The 23,323-nt window shown below is 39.4% G+C and overlaps 1 protein-coding gene across 1 annotated transcript in view; it reads left to right on the top strand.

The window, feature by feature from the left end:
* SIM2 (single-minded family bHLH transcription factor 2) overlaps window positions 1-23,249 on the top strand; it is a 58,512-nt gene extending 35,263 nt beyond the window's left edge. The window contains exons 5-11 of the mRNA XM_010580340.1: window positions 110-195; window positions 2,414-2,613; window positions 6,406-6,512; window positions 12,089-12,236; window positions 14,108-14,276; window positions 15,361-15,769; window positions 22,525-23,249. Coding sequence (XP_010578642.1) covers window positions 110-195; window positions 2,414-2,613; window positions 6,406-6,512; window positions 12,089-12,236; window positions 14,108-14,276; window positions 15,361-15,769; window positions 22,525-23,249 — 1,844 coding nt within the window. The remainder of the gene's footprint in view (window positions 1-109; window positions 196-2,413; window positions 2,614-6,405; window positions 6,513-12,088; window positions 12,237-14,107; window positions 14,277-15,360; window positions 15,770-22,524) is intronic.
* The last annotated feature ends 74 nt before the right edge of the window (window positions 23,250-23,323 follow it).

Genomic DNA, 23,323 nt, shown 5'->3' with positions numbered 1-23,323 from the left:
TGCTGCCTAAGGCTGAGACATAAACACATCTGTTAAATCATGAGAGGCAATGTTATGGACAGTTTTGAAATCTTCAGTAATAAATAAGCAATATGGTTTATGCTTTCAGAATATGAAATTGAGAGATCATTTTTCCTGAGAATGAAGTGTGTCCTAGCCAAGAGGAATGCAGGATTGACATGCAGTGGCTACAAGGTAATGTATATAAGCTTGTGCTGTGCCCCCCACCCCTGCCTCCAAGTATTCAACAAGCAACAAGTTTATTTATTTAGGGTTTTTTTACATATGTGTAGCTGAAAGCAAAGTCTGTGATGGAAAGAATCAAAACAGATGCAACAAATGCCACTGCTGATTGCAGTTTCCCTTAGTAATGCAAGTCTAGACTCACAGTGAGTTGGAGTTTGCTTTGTGGCACATTCCTGCATCCTGATCCCTTATCTTCCAGACTGGGGAATTGGCTGGAGCACAGCCATGGAGGTGCAAGGAGAGCACACAGCTAGGTCTCATTCCCCTGTGGAACTGGAGGCAGGTGAGGCAGGAACCCAGACACAGTAACTTGGAAGACTTCCAGCATCCCTCTGCCTTGGTGTTACCGTGCTCTGGCTGAGCGGCCACCCAGTTGCACAAGTCACCTCATTGGCCTGACCAGAATTACCTCAACATTATGAGGTCTCAACATATGAGACCATAATGTTATCCTAAACAGTCATTACTATCAAGTAATGACTAAACCACCAAGTCTGTTTATGAATCTTATAATTTATATTAATTTTCTATTTATTACATGAAATCAGAAGCCACAGCAAATGCTGAGATTCTATAATAATACCTGCCATTCAGGTAGTTCTTATTTTCAGCTCTGCAGTGTGCATTTGCTGCTCTTTGAGCTACACAGTATAATTCTATCACTTAAACATCAGGAGAGAAGGGTACTTCACATACAGTCTAGTGAGGATTCATTTTGTCTGAGTCATGCAAAAATAAAAAGAAAAGGATGCAAGAGAAGCAGAGCTCTTTTAAGGAATGTGTTCAAGGTCCAGGCATATATCTGTCTATTTACACTGCTATCTACCTGGTTAGACTGATAATTCTTAATTACATGGAGCCCTGTTTGCTCAGCTGCTTCCCAGCAAATATGATTCTGTCCCAAAGCTGAATCTGAAATCAGGTAAAAGAGTAGAGCTTGTAGTGGTGGTATCTCTGTACATTTTTTTCCCTCCCCATTTATGACTGCTAATCAGAGGGATCACCTTCTTTCTTTTGCTCACTATTGAAAGTTTACGCAGTGAAACATTTAAGGATGTATTCAACTAGAGAGATGATGGCCTAAATTTTTTCTCTTTGATTATACTTAGAGTCAGGACTTAATAATTTTGAAAATATCACCTGATTAGCTGAAGCGCAGGAAAAACTCATTAATCAAATAGTATGGGAATTAGTAGGATCTGCTGAGAGATCTTAAATAAGTTTTACTTGCTACTTTACTTTTGCTAAACGTACTATCACTTGGTGATTGGAGAGGAGGAAGGAAGGTTTACAGGAGGAGCTTGTTTATAGGTAACTGTTTAGTAGGTTGTTCAGGAGTACTAAATGCAGTGGAAATTAATTCCTTTCCACTGGATACAGTTAAAAGTCAAAAAAATACAGAAATTAAGTGGAAGGATGTGTAGTATATCTGCTGTTTGGACTAGAAAATTGGCAGGAGCACAAATGATTTCCAAACACCAGCACTACATTAAATAAATTTTATGTTCTGGAGTCATCCCCAGGTTACAGTTTTCCCCACTCTAGCCGACATTGTGAATTTTTACAGTCTAACACTGAAGTTAGCACTCCTGTGATTAGGAATTGTATATGGGGATTCAGGAATCTGGTCTCAAGACCCTGGGCTAGGTCACATGTCAAAAGAACATCACCTGAACTTGACTGGAGAACTTAAAACTCATTTCTAGTGCATTTACATATACAGCAGTTAATCTTTATAAATGTGATGCATTAATCTCCACTGGACTTTTAAAGTGTCTGTTTTTCATCAGAATAATGAGTGTGAGAGAGAGAGAGTAATTTAAAAAAGCAACTTCCAGATTTTTTTGATTAATGGACAGGAATTCTGATTGTACCTACAAGAAATCTGTATCAAAGAGAGTTTAAAGTATTAACTAGAAAGCAGTCCCCAAAGAGTATGTGCTTTAATACTGAATTAATCATGTTGGCAGTAAACACAACAACTGCATTTACTGTGTTTTAATCTCTGTTTATAAATTAACCACACTTCTGAAGCCTTAACAGGCTATGTAGTATTTTGTGTTATAAGTGTGTATTGCTTTATAACCTCATTGAAACCGGGTGGTCAGCTGACTTGCAGCCTCTTCCATTGCCATCAGATATTGAGTGTGTTTTCTTCTCATGCCAGGTGATCCATTGCAGTGGCTATTTGAAGATACGGCAGTATATGCTAGATATGTCTTTGTATGATTCCTGTTACCAAATCGTTGGACTGGTGGCTGTAGGTCAATCTTTACCTCCCAGTGCAATCACTGAGATCAAACTTCACAGTAACATGTTTATGTTCAGAGCAAGTTTGGACTTAAAATTAATATTCCTAGATTCCAGGTAAGCAGCTATTTCATTTCTAGCATAAAATGTTTTCAAAGTCAAGTGTTGTCATAAGTTACAGTGGTTTCCAAACAGATCAAAATATCTGTGAAAGAATAAAGCGATCCAAAATAGATCTGGAACACAAAGACCATATGGGTCTTCAAAGCCCTTCGGGTAGCTGGATAGACCATACTTTGTCTTGAATGCCAACATATAAGAGCCTGTACCATTTAACCTATAGTTACCTACAGTTCAGACACTCAACTAAAGCTGCCTTGCTGTGAGTAATTGGCAGATGAGCTGGTAGTACATTTTTACCTTAAAGGACATAAATTTTAACATACAAAGCTAGTGAAAGGAATGAGGATGTACCACCATCCATAATTTTAAAAAAACACAACTGAAACACTGAGGCCAAATGACTTGCTGGGGTCATCCAGAAAGCTTTTGACAGAGTAGTAAGAAAACATAGTCTTCTGCACTTTAGTGTAATGCCTTAACAATGAAACCGGCCCTCCTAATGGGGTTGTTAGAATGAAAATTAATTCAATTGGCTACTACATGAAAACACAGCCTTCTTAAACAAAACTTGGGAAAACGGCTATTGCTGAGGAAGGAGAACCCTGCCTCCGCTCTCAGCTGATACACTTACATACCAGTTAAGAAGAGAAGAGCACAAAACCAGAACTGAAGGAGTTCTTTTAGTATACAATGATACTTTGTACAGTGCACTTCAAGATACCTTGAGGGGAAAAGCCCAATTCCCAGACAATATAACAGATTTTACTATTGTCAAGATGATCATTCTTCTAAAATCCCTGCATGCAGAGCAGTATGTCACATACTCTTTCATTTTCCTGGCATGCTGGATTTGCAAGAAGCAGAAATGATATTCACGTGTAGCAGTGAAAAAGAGTCTGTATCAAAGACAGTGGGGAAGTTTTGCATGGCAGGTTAACCATGCAAGAACATGCTATTTTTCCATGCTAAGTCAGTGAGATAGTGGGCCATCAGCTGCTAAAATACAAAGAACTAGTTGTTTCTGGAATCCTTCCTTTTTTTTTTTTTTTTTTTTTTTTTTTTTTGGCATGTTTTACTTAATGTAACAGATACAAAGAAGCACAAGGGGTTTAGCAACATGTCTTTGCATGTGGAAAAACGGAAATGATGTGCCTAAAAGGAACTGCCTGGAGACATAAGTGTCTTCAAAGGAGACAGCATAACCAGAGGTGTTGACAGGAGCACAGATAGAACCAGTACTGTTGCATAGCTGTGTTTACCAATGAGCAGATGAGTGTCCTCCACTCACAGGACATCAGGGGTATTAAGCATTACCAAAGCCCTTTGCTCTCCCAGCTGAGCAAACCAAATTATATTTGCTCAGAGCAGGGACATATTAGGAATAAGAAAAAACTGTTTTCAGGCTTGTTTCTGGTATCCATACAAGGAAAAGTGTTGCTAGATCTTTAGAGGTAACACTCTCAGCAGACAGGCCAGTATGAAAGCCGTAGGAAGCAGCAGTTAAATAAGCCTTTCTAGGCACTTGATACAATGTAAAACACACAAGAGTTCATTTATCAAGGTCAGTGGAAAAAACAGACGGTTACTTACCTCCAAAGTGATCTGCTGTTTCCAATTTTCGTACTGCAGCCTATGCATCCATTGCTATGTGGTTTATAAAGGCTTAAAGAACTCTAGAGGGCAGAACCGATCATTGGGGCAAGCTCTGTTTCCTTCTGTGTGCCCTGTCACATGCAAAGAACAATCTTCAGAGCCCGGGGTCCCTACAGTGGCTTATTGAGGGTTTGGGTTTGTGTTAAGGAAGTTAAGCAGCTGAGTTTATTTCCAGATTCAAACTTTTCAAAAGTTTGGGTGTCCTCGTAACTGTTAATGATGGGGTTTTGGCCCATGGGAAGACCTGCTTCAAAGGGAGGCTGCAACTCCAGAAAAATTAATACCTGGCTTAGGTTTGTGGCATTTTGTTTGGTTTTGGATTAGCTGTTTCTGTACTGACCAATTAAGTGGGCAGGATGAAACTGCCACCCTTGTTTTAATTGCACTGAAGTCAGAAGGAGCACTGAAACCTGAACAGGACCTTTCACCAGTATTTCACCATGCTATAGGCTTAAGTGAGAATTTGGGCCTGTAGACTTGTAAGCCAGGAGGGACAGCACACAATGCCAAGAAGAAACAAGCATATATTCACATGTCCTCCTGCAGAAAGAGACCACATGTGCTCACTCCATGTTGGCAATCCCTGACTGAGGAAAAGGCATTCAGGATTTTCCCAGATGAAGGCATAGCTAGGGAAGGTATGGATGTATTTGTACTGTATTTATAATAAATCACACAACAAAGGCTTTTTTTTTGGTTTGTTTTTCTGATTTTCTTCAGAAGGATCCCACCCCCCCAACACTCTCTTTCAAGTAGAATGTAAAGTCCCCAGTCTGTGAGGTCCACATGAGTGCTTAGCATTAGGGTAAGAGTAAAGAAGATGCATAACTTACAAAAGAAAAAAAAAGTAATCAAAGTTTACATTATCTGCAACCCCCAATGACACATCTTACTTGAGACCCCTGTATTAATTTCTGTAGATACTACTGTGTTACTCTCTGATACAGTGTATCCTCATTAGTGTTTCAGCTCATACCAGAAGCATCCTTTTGAAGTGAATGTCCTGACTGTCCCCACTCATTGCACTGCAGTTCATGTCATGAAGAGGCCTTAGGCATGTGAATTGGATTACTCCTGGATGAATCTAAACTGGAAGACAACCTCCAAGAGCATGTCTAAGGCACTCCAACTATTATAAAGCTGCCAGTCCACAGGCCTAGATTAGAGCTAGTCCCAAGTTAAAGTCCCCAAATTTAAATATGCAGATGCATCTGCTGCTGCAGAAGTAGATCCTCAGCAGTAACAATTTTACTCTACAGATTGCCTGCTAATGGACTGTGTTGCTTGTTCACGTAGATGTGCCTTTGTATGGTACCTCTGTTCTGCCTTTTTAGGTAATGAAAGCCTAGGACAGCATAAAACACCCCCAGCAACGCTAGGTAAACAAGCCACATCATTATGACTGAGTTGCACGATGTACTTTAAGGATTATTGTTCTCAAGCAACAGTGCTAAATAAACAAAAGTCCATTTTGAACCATGAAGTTTGACTCTTCAGGTCTGACGCAGTGTAAGTCTGACCAGTGTAGTCAGGTTCTTTAACATCTGCAGAGATGCTGCTGTTTCAAATTTGTTCCATTATTCTACTTATCATCATGTGAGGATATTTTTCTGAAGTCTAGCTTCAGCCTTCCTTTTCTTAGCTTGTGATCTTCATAGCTCCTTGTCTTTCCATAAGCTCCTGCTTCCTTCTTCTGTTAGGTGTTAGCCTGAATTTATTTATAGACCATGATCACAGCTTCTACGGACTGACATACATGCTACACTTGTATGTTTGTACAAGCAAATGACAATGTGTCATCAGTCCACAAGACCAGTTTTATTGTTTTGTAAAAGGCTCCTCAACTGGATCTTTGTGCAAAGGATCATGCATTGGCAGTGGCAAAAGCCAAAGTGGAAATAAGTAAAAGAACTCTTTCCTGCCTGTGTGTAAGGCTGGCCAGGAAACAGCTGCACCTTGCTTTGGCTGGGTTGAGAGGGTCTATTTTCTTATAAAGATGAAGATTCTATTTCCAAAACTAACATTTTGTCCTGCAGTTTTTAGGCACCTGATTTGTTGGCACAGTCAAACATTAGGTTAACGAAACTGAATATTCCTAGAGATTTTGCTTATTATGGATTTTTCCTTTTTCAGGGTGACTGAATTAACTGGATATGAGCCCCAAGATCTGATAGAAAAAACCCTCTACCACCATGTTCATGGCTGTGATGTGTTCCATTTGCGATATGCTCATCATCTGTGTAAGTAAAAAGAATGCTAGACTGAAACTTATTAAGTAGAGTGAGAAGTTTTGCAGACAACAGGCGCTATGCTGGCAAGTAGAGAAAGCTTTCCAAATCTTGACTGGAGCTAGATTTTCAAAAGTGCTTGGCTATCACTTAAGGAAACCATTAGTTCTGCAAATAAGCTAGATACTCAATATCCTGTGCTTCTGAAAAAAACATATCTGACCACTTTTATCTTTCTACTTAAAGGATCTAGGCTCTTTTGAAAATTTGGACATGATTCTGGGTGGTGAACTCTTGAAGGAAAAAAACCAAAAGAGCAAGTGAGTGAGTGAGAGGGGAAAATCTGAACTTTACTAGCCTCTGTTGTTAAAAGAAAAATTATGCAATAGTTCCCCATTCCTCTGAAATATGTTAGTAATAATCATCCCATGTTTGAAGTGAATGCAGACCCAAAAGATCCTTAGATGAATGTTCATTAATAGCATGTGGATGAGGTTTGGAGAATGGAGTGTCAGGAAAAAAAATTACACATTTAATAATTCCCCATCTGCCAACAGAGACACTAATCATATCTTCAAACATCTGGATTTGGGAAGTAGTTCATTCAGTAGCACATTAATTTGAGAAGCAAATTGAGGGAATAGCTGAACTCTGGATTTGGCTCAGTGTGCCGCAGCCCATACGATGCAAAGATGACATCCAAAAACCAATGTCAGTGAATTTTTTTTCCAGATTGCTCCTGTGGGCTGAAAGCAGCCAGAGTCAAATCCTTCTCTTAGGCTTCCTGAAGGAGAAAGCAGTCAGTTCTTCGCCTTAATATGAGCTATTCATGGATGACGATCTGGAATATAAAGGAGGCTGTAACTGCATTTGGCAAGTCAGTGCTGAAATTCCAAGTGCTGAATGCTGATGGCAGTGTGTGCTACACCTGGAAGATCAGAAACTGATCTTTACAGCAAGTTCATATTTACCAAAACACCATTGCATATTCTGGGCCATTCCAAACTAAAAACTAGAATGACTAAGGTACATGGTAATGTCCTGTCGGGGGCATCCTCTTTGTAGTGTTAACATCTGCATCTGGATGTGACTGTTGACCTGTACAAAATATCACTCATTATTTTCACAAGACTATTTGAAATACCTATGCCAACCAGTATGGAGATGATTCCATTATAGCCACAATCATCTCTGGAAAACAGTTTTCCATTTTAGAGCAGAGCAATGGATAATTCTGTGTGCGTGGTAAAAGACTTGTACTTTGGCTGCCAGTTTGACCTATGTATACTGGAGTTTCAAATAAACAGACAAATCATGTTTGCTGAATAACTCCCCCCCGCTCCTCCCACAAGAAAAAAACCTTCAAACAAACAGAATAACTAAAAGCAGTTCTCTAGATACTGTATCTGAATTACGAAGATTAATTATTGTAAAGTTTAAAACCAGAAAAAAATGCAAGACACATATATACATAGAAATTTTTGAAAGTTTCAAAGCAAATAAATGCCACAAAACAAAAAATAATGGCTTACACTTGGGCAACAGTGGGAACAGTGCAGAATCATGGTTAGAATACCAAGTAATAGGAATTATTAAAACAGATGTAAAGTGTACAAACTTCCTCTGGGGAGCACTGTTATAACTCCCCCACCATCCATCAGTAAATGTCTTAGAAACACGAACAGTAAAAGGTTGGCAAGTTTGACATAGCATTCTATAAAGCAATCTGGTGATTAAGTGTCATCTGATGAAAAAATCTGGAGAGAAACATCTTACACCTAATAAGGGTATTAAGAAAAAAAAAGTAAAGAAAAAAAAAAAGGCAGCCCTAAACTAGGCTAACAAATTTTTTCAAAGAGGAAAAAAAATTCCCAAACTGAAGATGTAAAGCAACTGAACTTTAAGTTAGGCAGCACAGAGAACAAAACAAAGGAAACAGTAAGGAGAACAAGTTAGAAGGGATATAACAAGAACATCCGAGTACGAGGAAAATGTAGATGTGAATATTTGCCTAAGGTGTGCTGGCAGCAAACAGTGTTTCCTGTTTTAAACATTTGATTAGCTTCCAGCTATATGAAAAAGCTTCTGGCATTTGAACTAGTGTTATTTATTTCTATAGCACCATCAATATACACACTGTTTGCTCTGCAACTGGGGAAATGTGGCCACACAAATAATGAGTCGCTGCCTAAGGATCTTGCATTCTGAAAGATAGGATAAAGAAGCTGTTCCAGTACAGACAAAATATTCCACTCTTCCAGTATAGACAAAATATTTTTCTGGCCTCAGAGAAATCACTTCATTTGTACCATCAACTCTCCATGAGAAGGATTTTGTGCATCCCACATGTTGTAACATCATTGCTCTTCCCACATAAACTTTTACAAGAGTCACATCTCTGTGCTTTGGCAAGGCAAGACCCAGCCCCAGCTGATGTCATCACCAGTTTTGCTGCTTCCCGGAAGTCAGCCTATGTATTTATAATTTACACTCTGTCCGTGGCATTGAGTCTACTTTTGCTGCCCCAGCAATCAAGCCTTCTGGCAGAGCTGTACTAGTTTTTAAGAGGGCAAAAGAACTGTAGAGCCTGCTAGGGCACAATCCACTGACCATGCTGTTCAAGGGCTGGACCAATGACATGCCAGGTTGTGTGCGCCAGGGAAGTTAAAACAATAACTGCTGCAAGCGTGGAACCAAGAAGTCCATTTCTCTTAGTGGTATCCTTAAGTGCAGGCTAGGAACTCCAGCCACACGTCCATGAGTCTGCTGGAGCCTTTTAAAATAGCCATCTATGACAGACTAAAAGGACCAGCCCAGCCAGCCCAGTGCCTTTTTCAGCTTGCCTGCTAAACCAGGAGGGAACCACAACAGCGGAACACCCAGTTAAAAATGGCACATCTAAGAGCTAAGGCTAAAGCCACTGAATCCTCCCTGTTTGATTGCAGCAGAGGCCACCAAGAAGTCTGAGACTGCACAGATTGTCTTGGTAGTGGATTTACCTCACTCCCATTTCTGAGGTTTCCCAATCAGCATCAAACAGGGTAATTTAACACAGGGCCAAATGGAAATTGACCTCATTTACTGTATCGGAAGCACAGTTACTGTCCCCTAGCCAAGGTCAGGCTTTCCCCAGATTGCTAAAAATGCAGGAGACACGGAGTCCTCCCCCATCCCAGGAGAAATATTGGTTTATCCATATAATTAGGAAGGAAAGCTGAACACTATAGTCCTCAGTGGTTTTCACATCTTTTAAAATACTGTCTTAACTGGAGAGCTAAAACAGGGATTTAAAAAAACAATGAGTGAGAAAGAGAGAAAGTCAAAACTAGTCCCAAAACACACAGAAGAACTTTGTTATAGCTAGTGATCCATTACAGCATTAATTTCTGTTTTGGAAGACTGAGTAGCAAGGCATTTTGAGTTCAAGGAAAACGTGACCATTAAGATAGCAGGAAGACTTAGTTCTGAAAAGCCTAGACCACATTACAAAAAATATCTGTTAGATGATCTAGGCCAAAATGTAACCATCATTTCCTAGAATTGGACCATTTGGATTGTGGAACACAAAGAAACCTTCCATGGAATATAGCTGATTATTAACAAATATTTTTAGAACACTCCTATTTGCATTGTTATGCTGAATCTTTGAGTAGCAGCTACAAGACATTTACCTTGGAGTGATATATTGCACTTAAAGAGTACACATGCCTTTATATCCTTTATATTTTGCAGGTGTGTTTACATACTTACGCACATATTCCTCAAGATTTTATTAAATATCTGTACATATGCACACCACCTGCACCCCATAGTAGAAATGTAGGCATGAAAAAAGTACACCAGCAAGTATGAGGCAAAAAGCTGATATCTAAGAGACACTTCAAACTCTAAATAGCAGTGGCTTGGTGTCAGCAAGGGTGGGTTTTTGAATGTCCTGCAAGATGTTGTTGTTTATCTTGTTGCTTTCTGAACAAATGGATACCATATCCTGTAATGGAAGAAGAATTGACACTTTCAGAAAGACCTGTCTATACCCATTTTGTAAGAGCCTGATTTTCTTTGGGAGATTAAGTGGATTTGAAGAAAATTTTAAACATGTAATGTGTGCAGATAGATTGGAGAGTAAGCAGTCCAGAGAGATGACCTATATGTTGCAGACTTAGAGGACTGTTTAGCAAGAACAAGAACTCTTGCTCTTCTATTTCTGTCAGTCTTACCTTGTGCTATTCACATTATTCACATTATTGCCATCTCTGATTATTATTGAAATTACAAACCCCTATTCCTCCAAGTAACAACTGAACAAAAAAAGCCAACCCCAGTGATGATTGATAACCGTATAGTTAATTACCAAACAGTAAACAAACCCCCAAAGATTATGCACTCTTTTAGTTCCCAATTTAATATTGGATGTCCTCCCTGTCAGAAAAATCTTCTATGAATACTAATTACAAGATCATATATTTTCTTTTCAAGTGGTCATTTGCCCTACTAGAGTTGGCTGAAAGAAAAAGCTGTTGTTTGATTTCCTTATTATGTATCTGCTTCTGCACCAAGCATGTACAGTGAGAGAACAAAATTACAGTGAACTTTGCTACTAAGTTCAGCCTAGTACAAGACCTACATTTGCAAGCAGTAATTCCATTTCTTAATCATGTATCAAATAAAGGAATTGCTGCTATTGATCACTTTTTTTGGACATTGTTTGTGTAGTAAACTCAGTCCTTTATTTCCTAATTTAAAAGAAATAACTGATTGTACAGAAAAGTAAGAAGATGGAGTTTCCTAGAGGAATGTTCCAGGGTCACACAACAGAAGAACCACCTTCGAAGGCTGGGCATTATCTTCCAGTGAATCATTAGATAAATTATTGGCACTGAACCAGAAATATCTGTGGGTAGATTAAATATTTAGAGATGCTGCACAACTCCTAATATAGCATAGCCTTACGCCAAAATATCTTTGTTCAGAGAATCCAAACTGGTGTATAGAGGATTACATTTCTAGTGAAATCTATCAGGCAACTGATTCACCTCTCTGTCCTTGTCTTTATTTGTGTGCTTAAGAACCAAATAGCAGTTTAATTTTACCCTTTTAAATCAATCTTCACAATATAGAGCTTACAGAGGAAAAAGCATTATAGCATAAAATACATTGCAAAATACACAATAATCAATCAAGCTATGAATGACAAAAGTGCTTCCAAACACATTGGAAAAATTTAAGCTAGTTGTGTCGGCTTCAAAATACTTCTGCTGCCTTGAGCTTTTCTTTTTCAGTTAGAAGATTAGAAACAGTAAGTGTTTTTGCAGAATGTAAGCAGAGAGTAGGGTGAACTGGAAAATAAGGAAGACAAACCTTAATAGTTTGCAACATACTATTTGTAAACAATAACGTGACCTTGTGAAACTACGTAAAGGCGCAGGACAGATACCTTTGCAGGGGAGCTATTTAAAGTTTGGTGGGAGAAGAAGGAGGTTTAAGGGAGGGGAAGGAGGGAGAAAAGTCCCTGCCTTGCAAATAAATCTCTCCAGGAAGTGGTCACAAGTCCAAGCAATGCAAAATGCTTTTCTTTATTGCATTCACAGTGCTGGTGAAAGGCCAAGTCACAACCAAGTACTATCGACTACTGTCCAAGCATGGAGGCTGGGTTTGGGTACAGAGCTACGCTACTATTGTGCATAACAGCCGTTCATCACGGCCTCACTGCATAGTGAGTGTCAATTATGTCCTTACGTAAGTCAAAATACTTTGTACCATTACGTGTTATCAGTAATCGATTCATTTTGCGTGTTATCAGTAATTGATTCATTACTAATTAAATCCTTTAAGTTTGCTTTACCTGTGTCTTCCAGTATCATTCTGGTGTTGCATGTTGCAGCCACTCCTCTCTCCTCATATCCTTCCTGTTTTAGTTATATTGAGCTAAAAATAGCTAGTATTCCTGATGATTACCTTGTACACTACATGCTTGAATGTAATACCACTTGTAGCCATTTGTATTAGACCTGGACCCCAGTTCCGTAACTGGCATCAGAACTGTGCTGGGGCTGTCCAGACACAGTGAAAGCCACTGCTACCCAGAAGAGATCACAGTGTGAATTTGGGAGACGGAGACGTGGTAGGAAGCATTATTCCTTTCAGGGACGGGTGAATCACTGAGGATTCCCTCACTTGCCTTGGGTGGCACAGACACTCAGGGCAAAACTACATTCTCACAATGGCAAGTCACTCCCACTGAGCTGGTGAATGTACAGCGGTTTGGACCTGCAGTTTATGAATTCTAGTTCAAGTCGTGAAGGCATTACAAAATTCCTATCTTGATATAAACCTGAGAGAGACAAATCTATATTGAATAAGAAGGATAAGTAATAGTGAAACAGACTGTGACTGAAGAGACTATCGGGCGGGGGGATAGCGGGCACCCTTTGTGTTGAATAGTGTAAAAAAACAGGGAACTATATACTCTTTTGTCTAGACTGGTCCATTTTGTATCCGACTTGAAAGTAAGATGTGTTTGCATGATGTGTGTGGTAGGATCATGTGTGTTTGCATATTACAATGTTGTCTCTGATATCTGACTTTGCGGAGTTAAAGTCGATGAGTTGAGAAACCATAGGGTGTTTCCTTAAACTACCTGAAGCAGGTACTCAGCCCTAGACACACCGGCTAATGCTGCCCTCATTCCTGTACAGATGTGAGAGCCAGCAGCATGAGGGAAGGACTCAGTCTTGCCACCTGCTTGAGTCCCATGAGTCGGGGCAAGTGATTTGAGTGAAAAAGAGGACACTGTGCCAGGGATATAATAGCATATTCTTGGAGTTGAATTTACTTCCAGGTTACTCACCATCAAAAAGTGATGGAAATGAGTTCTAGATAGAAATTGAGAGAGAAGTAGGTTTTTTTCTAGTTATCCTTTAAAAAATATGCTCCACTGTTTCTACTGACAAAACCAGGGGAGACCATTTAATCATCAGAACTGTATCAACTGATGTTTCAAAATATGTTCCATAGTCTGATCTTGATTTTTTACCCTCTTTTGTACAAAAATCTGCCCTGTCTGTGGGGCAGATAAAACTGAAGATAACAGAGCAGAAATGTAAGTCTAGAGACTGTTAGAAAAACTACATGCAGCTCCTGTGGTCTAGCTACAAGGCAATTGTGCTGACAGGAGAGGAACATCACTCCTTTTCCTTTCCTCGGGCATAATTGTGACAGCCAAGGCAGAGACCAATTCCTGGTTGAGGAGGAGACAGATGAATTGATCTGTGTCTTTCTATCAGCTGACATGACTGATTCCAAACTGCAGGGTGCCACGGATTGCTGAGAAGAAGTTGGCAGAGCTTAGCTTCAGAGAATGGGGATACTTAGTACAGATGTTAATGCGGTTCCCAGTGGAACATTTGTGATAGACTTGCGTGGGGACGGGATCAGACCATAAAATTCACTGCCTGCTGACATCCCCAGACTTGCACTGCAGACTCAGTGAAAATCTTGGAAGAATGAAAATGAAAACATTGTGAAAGCTAACATGTATTTTCAAAGGAGCTATTTTGGATTTGTGTGGTATGTTTGAGTATGTAATTTATTGGCCTGTTCTTTTGCAGAGATATTGAGTATAAGGAACTTCAGTTGTCACTGGACCAGGTTACCATTTCTAAGTCACAGTTTTCATGCAGAAACTCAGTATCTACCTCACAGGAAACAAGGAAAATAGTAAAACCCAAAAGTAATAAAATGAAGGCAAAACTCAGAACAACGCCTTACCCACAACAGGTAATTTTTTCAGCAATATTTATTTAAGAATTGTTATCATAGAGTGCTTGGGACAGGATAGAGATCATCCAGAACTGAACTTACTGTAAGACTGACTATAGTATGCTCTGCTGCAGGAACTCCCTTGTAGGCCAGAATACAATTAGACCTTTTTGTTCTTGGGGTGGACAGCACAAGTAGTGCAAACCAACTCTGGCGAGTGATGCAAATACAAAAACCTTTGGATATGAAGTATGTAAAGTACTTCAAAAAACAATGTGCTTTCTTGGTAAAAAGAAGAAAAACAATTACTAAGAATAGCTGTGTTGTGAAAATTTGGCTGGTGTAGAATGCATCTCAGTCACTGTTGATATGCAGAGTTCTTAATGTCACATAGGTATTAGCAGTTTCCTTATGCTGGAGAATGCATCATAAGAATGAATCCTAGCAAACAGAGCATTGGAGTGGGATTTGGAATATCTCTTGCTGTCACTGGGTAAGCTAGAACAAGGTGTGAAGGGAAACTATGGAGACTATCCATAAAACTGAGTTGGTGAGACTGACACCTGCCATGAGACATTCTGAGACTTCAGCAGTGAATGCAGCTAGCACATATACTGCGTTCAAAACAGTGAGAGCCCAAAAAGCCTTTGGAGTCTGGAGAAGAGGGTGGGAGAGAGTGGGAAGAGAAGCTGATGCAAAGGACAGATTTTGTCTTCCTACCATTCTAAAGCTTGACAAGCCAACATATGCAAAATCATATTCATGGTCTGCTACTCCATTTATCAGTGACTTCCAGTGCTTTGCAGCAAACTTCTGCCCTCTGGTATTTACAACTGCCTACACTTACTAGCTAAAATCCAACTGGCAAAATTATCAAATAAACCTTTAACATTAGGATGACAAAATAGGCTTTTGTTCCATGTTAAGTGAAGGTAAAGTTACCATGAAGACAAAGAACTTTAAGTGCACTGGTCCCTTTAGCCAGTGAGATTGCAGTTCAGGGAGGCCCAGCTCTGGGCGCCTGTATGATATGTTATGTGGTTTCATATAAAAGTTAGTCATTTAACTCTCTTCCCTCCCCCCCTTTTTTTCTTTCCCCCAGCAATACAGCTCATTCCAAACAGACAAACTGGAATGCAGCCAGGTGGGAAACTGGCGATCCAGCCCTGCAGTGAATGCTGCCACCATTCAAGAACAAAACTTCCATTCAGAAAACAGTGAACTTTTATATGCCCCGTCATATAGCTTGCCTTTTTCTTACCATTATGGACACTTCCCTGTAGATTCTCATGTCTTCAGTAGCAAAAAGCAAATGCTGCCTTCAAAGTTTGGGCAGTCTCAAGGAGCACCTTGTGAAGTGGCTCGATTTTTCTTGAGTACGCTGCAGACAAATGGAGAATGCCAGTGGCATTATGCCAACTCCTTGGTACCCAACAGCCAGTCACCATCCAAAAATCTTCCTGATCAACCAGTGAACATCATCCGACATAATCTTGCACAGACTTATGAAGGTGGGTGTCACTTTAAAAAAAGAAAAAAAAGAAAAGCAAAGCTGTGGGGTGTCTGGGTAAGATTTGTAATTGTAGTTTGAAAACAGGGATTACAAGGTGTTTAGGAAATACAGAAAATCAGAAACAGTGAAGTGTAACAACCACTATGTTTATAGTATTTACATGTTCATCCCTTGTCCCATTACCATCAGCACTTGTTTAGGAATATTATCAAAGCATCTGTTGCAAAAATGTATTCACCAGAATCACTTTTAGAACAGGGCAGAGATACCACCTCCTTTAACACTGTTTACCTTCATGTCTTGCACTATCAGAGTTATTTAGTGGAATTGCTCAGGTAAGTCATTGCTGAAGTCAGAAACAAATGTACTTCAGCTCACATACAGAAATTAAAATAAACGCGATCTATTTCCATAAAAATTGAAGGTTGTCCTTTCTGAGTATGAAGCCATTCTGAATGTCTTTACCTTACAGTTACTACAGTGAATGAGTAAATGAAATGCACTGTCTTCTGCTTTATTTGAAAATATCTCCAGTGCTCCTCCCCGATCAACTGCATTATCTCTCTGTACAGATGGTCAGCTCAAATACTTTGAAGGAAGCACTGAAGACATTGACTTCTCTGAGGTGGCAACCTATAAGAAATAACCTTGCAAAGCTATAAAGTAACTAAATGTAAACAAGCTCAAGATACACTCTAATCCTTAGATCTCATATAGATCACACCTATCTGCATACACCATTTTGATTAGTTAAAAATCACTGATGAAGACTGACTGGTTGACATACTTTTATAAAGTTAGATGGAAACACTCGTTCTTTTAGCTTCATTGAGGATGGGACAGAGGAAGCAGTAGCGGAAATTTAAAATAAAAGAGCTAGAAAAGATAGGCTCAAGATTCTTGAGTACCAGAAACAAGCATTTATTCGCTTAGGGACATAACATTAGAAATCCTAGTTCTGAAGGGAATATCTGCAGATGTTAAAAGCTGAGCTTGCTACAACAGACAGAAGATGGTATCAGACATTGAATGTGTCTCCCACAGAGAAGCAAATAACTTCTGTCCAGGGTTTTGTCCTTCATAGGACTATTTGACCTCACCTAGCTGATTGACTTCACCTAGCTGACTACAGCATTTTATTTTACGGTTCTATGTTTACGTTGAAAATGAGCAAGACTGAAGCTCTTCTTACAGTCTAGTGCAGGTTAAGTGCTTTTTCTGAGCTCATGCACCTCTAATGTGCTGGCTTTCTTCTGTTGCTGTTGTGGATTGGGTGTGAAAAGGAGTAGCTTTAGACCAAAAATAGGAAATGTTTTTGTCCTTTCTAAAGATGCTGTATCTTTGTGGAAAAGAAAAAACCCTACATCTTTTGAGGATAAGTATAAGGATTGAAGTAAGTCCTGCAGATCCCCAGTAAATCTGGAGGAACAAAGCTATTCTAGGTGTCCAGAAGTCAGCCCAGCTTTTCTCCTCTGCTTCCAGACTAACAGATGCTGTGAGACTGACTGAGAAAGTAGATCCACCCCTTGCTGGTCTGAGGGTGCCATCAGATACACTGAGAATGGATGTGGAAAGAACAGCCTGTTCAGAGAACAGTCTGTAAAATTGATTGTGGCCATAACATTTGCCAGAAAAGCCCAGTAAGCACAGCAGCAGACAAGCAATTTACCATCAGTCGGTTGATATGGGCAGATAACTCCTAGTAAATATATTAAGTCACAAGGATTCCACAGGAATACTGTTAAATATGTTAGGGTAAAAAAATGTCTCTACAAAAAATTGCAAGCAACTGCTGGTATTTTTAAATTTCATCATGCATGCATACCTTCACCATTTCCTCATGAACAGGAAAATGGAGCTGTGATACCAGCAGTTCTTACTTCTGTTTCTACCTCTACTTAAGATTTTGTTGCTTAAGTTGGAATATGTGCGTTCTCTTTTAAGCACAGATGTATTTTAATGGATGTTTAGCTATTGGACATTTCATTAAAACTGAGTTGGTACAATTAATTCTCTGCAAAAGCACTTACAGTTGTACTATTTAGGAAGGAAAAAAGAATATGGTCAAACTCGGGCCTTGTCAGAGATCATTGCTTGAGCTCACACACAGTGTTATAAAGGGGGAAAGAAAAACATAACCTCCACTGCAAAGAAGATTTATATCTAATTGTTCCAGAGTTTGTTTCCTCCTGAGGTAGAATTAGCCCTGTTGTACTTTTGCTGAGGCCTGTGGCAGAAGAGAAATCTGAACCTTTGGAAGCAACTTTTTTCTTTGAATTGAAAGGGGCATCTGATCTTCCTTACATTGTCAACTGCTGCTTTTTCCAGTAGTTCACTGAAAAACTGACAGCCAGTAAGCTTCAAAGCAGAGAGGATCTGCTTAGCGTCATTATCTTCAATCCAAAGGCAATGCCAAATATGACATCTGGCAACCGGGTTGGATGCAAGGGCTATTCCACATCACATCCATAGAAGCATCTGCCAAAAATGCCGTAGGCCAGAGACATTTTTCTCTATGGAAAATAGCTTCTTTTGGAGAGATCAGAGATTTTAAGATGATCATGCCAAGCCATCAAAGCTCTGGAAAAGCACGTAGCAGATAAAACTGCCTGCCAATCAGATGCTGCTGCCTCAGAATCTGGTTTTGAAGCTTCTTCCACTTTTTTCCAGCTGTCCTAGTCATCAGAAAAGAAACTCACTTCAGAGAAGGCAACCATATTCTTAGTCAGGGAAGTCTCCTTTGTACACTTGAATGGATACATTACTACTGTGAGTACCACAGTACCCACTTCTCATTAAGTTATGCTGTTGCCCCGTCTGTACTATCTGTGTGAAGCTTAGTGTCACTAATTATGCCAAAACTCAGGAAATGATGAAGAGTGTTAAGAAAATCTGTGAAAAAGCTCTGATCTATCTTCCTTCCCCAAACCAACTCCCCAGTTTTAGCCTGTGACTACGAGAAGAAATATATGACATCTTCTTTGAAAAGTGTATTCCACTAGGACAAAGAGGTCTTGAAGATCATGTTGTCTTACTATTGTTTTTGGAGGGACAATAATGCAGAACATAGTAATTACAACATCACCCCATGCCTCAGATGATTTGCAGTTAGGGTCTTCAACAAAACTCAGAGCAATTGAGTAATTGCTCCTCTTCTCTGAAGGTCCTCTTTTACAAAGGATTAGGAAACATACTGAAACATCATGGGCTACATGTCAACATTCAAGTGTTCGCATATTGTCTTTTCAAAACATGTAGTGTCAGGAGTACACTCTTCTGAGACTAGTGGAGATCAGAAAGCCCAAGAAAAATTATGCAAGACAAAGCATGCATGAAGAGGGCTTCAGCTGGGCCCTAAAAACAGACAAGGTTTTTCACAGACAGGATGCAAAACTCTGCTGATAAGGACTGCATACCTTTGTATGAAGATCAATGCTGAGTACCAGTCTTGCTTTACTTTAACCTGGTTCCAAGATGCCTGCCTTTCTTTTTTACTGAAGTAGACAGGGGCAATGGGAGAACGAGGAGCAGCTCTACCCATTAATATCTTGGTACAGAAAGGCATGTTTGTGAATGAAATAATACCTTTTCTGCAAGCATCTTTCCCTGCTGAGCACCATCTGATCTTTGACTGCACTACTTAAAGGCGAGGAGGGAATGCTCCTTGCTGCAGCACTATGACAGGGGAAAGATTCCTCTAGTATACTGAGTGATCTATGAATAGACATGATATGTTTTAAACAAAGACCAATCCCTGCTAGAGTAGCTTTCCTGTTCCCACTTGGATAGTTGGATGCTAAATCTGAGCAGGCTGCCAGGTGATGGGGATCTTATCTCCAGGTTTTCCCTCAACTTGCCCGAACTGTACCCTGTGTGCCAGCAGGAAAGCAGAGCTACTTGGCAAGAATTACCAGAGACATGATGCCTGAAGGACCGAGTTCACTGTTGCAGTTGTAGGCTGCTATGAATGGAGGCAGTGTAAGTAAGTATAAAGGGCCTTCTAGAAAGCTGCTATCACTCTGGTGTGATACACAACCTTGGATGTGCACTGTGTCTACCTCACTTGGCATAGCTGAGTTGCTCTGGCAGAATAGTGGTCAGGAAAGTATCCCAAATTGATGCACTGACTTCAATGGCTGTAAAGGGTCTTCAGCGCTGGGGAAGTGCAGAATGCATGGGATCCCTGTGCACCTGCTGAGGCAGGTACTCTGGCAACTGCCCACACACCAGATGGGTGGAAGCAATCCTAGGGTGCTGCCCTTCTACAGCAATACAAAGCTGCTGGTCAGCTTTCTATTAACTTCTGTATGAAAAACTCCCCAGGACGAGCCTGTCCCAGGGCATCCTTGTGTTTCTGTCTGCAAAGGAAGACAAAAGCAGATTTAAGTCTAGCTCCAGTAACCGTTCTGAATGTGAGCGGACAAGAATGACTGTGCTTTGTTACACTGCAGATGCGACTTGCTTAACTGTCTGGTGTAACTCCACAAATGTGCTGACAACTTTAATGGAAGCCTGCAAACAATTAACCAGACACTTACCTTCTTCATCAACAAAAGAGATGACAACCACGTTTGAGAAACAGGATAGCACAAAATGGATAATATCCTGTAAATCTCCAAAGTATGCAAATTACTTCTGGTACCAAGAAGGCAGCCATCAGCCCAGCAGAATTCGAGTTTACAAAAATGAAGATAATAAGACAGGGGCCAACTGGTTGCTGTGATGCTTCAGCTTCTTACAAGTGTGGGCTCTGAAAATGGAAAAGGACAATCTTTTGTTCCGAGATTAGAGTAGAGCCATAAACTAACAATACTCCATGGTGCAGTAAAAGAACAAACCCATCACTCCTGTGGATGTCTCAAGTGGGAAAAACACTAAAACCAGTATACCAGATTAGTCAAACCATATTAGTTACATGTCAGTAGCTCGCAGCATGTATAGTTATTTCATAGTAAAAATGACAAACATAAAGTTAAAATTATCATAGTATAATTACACTGGTAAAATTTCCAAGTTATACTCAAGCATGTGGCTGAACCCCTGTTTTGATTTGTGATCTAAGAGGGCCATTTTTCAACAGCTGATGAGAATTCATTTTACTTAGAACTGCATATACTTTGTACAAAATATACACATGGAAATTAAAATGAATAACTTGAAAGGTTGTTGTTTCTAGGAGGGTGGTGGGTTGATCAAGAAGAAATTGGATCCAGATTCCTGTTTAAATTCTGGTAATTATGTGGTGCAACTCCCTCTGAAATTAATGAAGCTCTGCATATAAAAAAAGGTACAATTGAGCTATTTCTGCTTCCTCTGTTATACATGAAGGCTTTGCCAGTCTACTATAGCACAGGGAATATTTAATTATTAGCAGGTACAGTTACGTCAGCAACCACTACAGGGGAACTCCAAAACTTTTAAGATGTTGAATGAAATTTTTAGAAAAACAGAAAATCCCTTTTACAAAAAGCACTTAGGTGTCCAGGGCTTTCAGTGAGCATAACACAAAATAGAGCTCAGGTTTAATTTGAGAAATTTGCTAAGAAGTGCCTTATTTAACCTTTAACATAAAACTTTCAAATATGCCTTGGAGGAGTAGTATAACTGTCAAACTGTTCACACAAGACAGTGAAAAAAAAAAATTAGTACTTGCCTAATTTTGGCCATACTGTATAGGAGTAAACCAGTGGTTTTTTCTCTTACCATTTGTAGATAGGTATGTACAAAAAGGAAAAGCTGCGTAAGCCAAGCAGAAAATCATAAGACCAATTCAAATTGTTTCAAGAGTTCAACTACCATGTAGAAACTTAAGAGAAAACTAAGATTACTCAATATATTTTAGAGGAAGAGCTTGAATAGAAATCCTAGGTTCATACTCTTCTGAAAATTTAAGAATCTAGCTTCTAATTTTCCACTCACACCCAGTTTAGTACTCCCACATTCAAACAAACATTCTCAGTATGCATTGTAAATTACATTTATATTATACATATAGTTTTATTACATGATAGTACCTTAACAGCAGAGATACAGCATTACTCAAGAAGTATTTATGTTGCTTTTCAATAGAAGTTTTTAATACCTGATGCTAGTTTTCAAAGAGAAAAAGCAAAGCCTTTAACGTTGTACAATCCAGATATTACATATATCACAAACAGATATCACGAATTAGATACCGACACATCAGTATCTAATACTACACACTCTCTTCTTTCCTTACAAGGGCACATGTCCAATACACTTCCACAGTGACAGAAAGAATAAATTCTGTTTTACTCTAATCATTGAATCATTGACATGTAATAAATGTTATCCATCCTTTGGTAAATCATTTGATAAATCTCTGAAATGAGCTTACTTAATGTCAAGGGTTTTGACAGCAGGTCACATTTCCAAATATTTCTTTGGTTTAATTTCCCCGATTTAACCATATTAATAATGACAGTGATTTACAATTATTCAGTCAAATAAACAAATGGGCATTTCACATGGAAAAGCTTTTCAGAATTGTTCAACACTGTTGGCCCTCCTGAATGGGTTGGTTTTTGGTTTTTTTTTTTAACTTTTCAGCACTGTCTTAAAAAGACTTATCCAAAGCCACTGAGGCAAATGGGAATGTCTCTGATGTCTTCACTGGGACTTGGATCTGGCCCAAACCAAATGGGTGTTAAAGTTCAGTCATAAAAAGTGTTAGAGTCTAACTATTGTATGAGCTTATTGTCAGTAATTAACATGTCTTCTCTTTCCTGCAAGTGCCCATATCAAACAGAAGATACAGCCAAGATGCTCTGTCTGACAACTTTACAAGCTGCACAGCACCCATGCCAGGCAGCAGATACAAAGAAGAGATTTATGATTCCGGCATCATGAAACCCAACAAAATAGAAACCAGGATTCAGCCACCTCACCACCTCATTAAAGAAGAAAACAAATTAGCTTTTAACAGAGACCTACAGGAAAAAATGAGCATTAATGAAAGTTCTTTTTCAAATTCAATAGCTAACTCCTTGCTGCCAAAATCAGAATGTTTCCAGTCTAAATCTATAGGACAATTAAGTCATCTCCTGCCAGTGCCCTCAGTATATGAGCAAACAAGAAGGATTTGTATGAAAGAACCCAAATATGGGCATATTAGTCACCACACTACAAATCTAGATGAACTGGACAGTGATGATAGAATGACTGTAAAGCTTGATCATGACTCTGAAAGTGAACGTGTGATGGATGTGAGACCCTCCGGACAAGTTCCATTTGTGCTTCTAAATTATCACCATGTTTTAGCCAAACATGGTACATTTCAAACTTCATCATGTACAGCAACAGGACACGTAGGAGAAAATTATGGATACAATTCTGAGGAAGTAAATACATTTATTTACAAAACCCAAAGCCCCTCATCAGCTTCTCCAGAAACCCACAAGGAATCTACGCTACCCCATTATATTGGAACTTCTGTAATAATAGCCAATGGAAGGTGACAGTAATAGAGGAGTATTTACACTTAATTAAGAAGCCAAACTGTAATGATTTGCAAAAAGCATGAGAAAACATG

This window comes from Haliaeetus leucocephalus, unplaced genomic scaffold, assembly GCF_000737465.1.
Source record: "Haliaeetus leucocephalus isolate CR32 unplaced genomic scaffold, Haliaeetus_leucocephalus-4.0 Scaffold702, whole genome shotgun sequence".
NCBI lineage: Eukaryota > Metazoa > Chordata > Aves > Accipitriformes > Accipitridae > Haliaeetus > Haliaeetus leucocephalus.
This window is presented reverse-complemented; position numbering and strand designations above follow the sequence as displayed.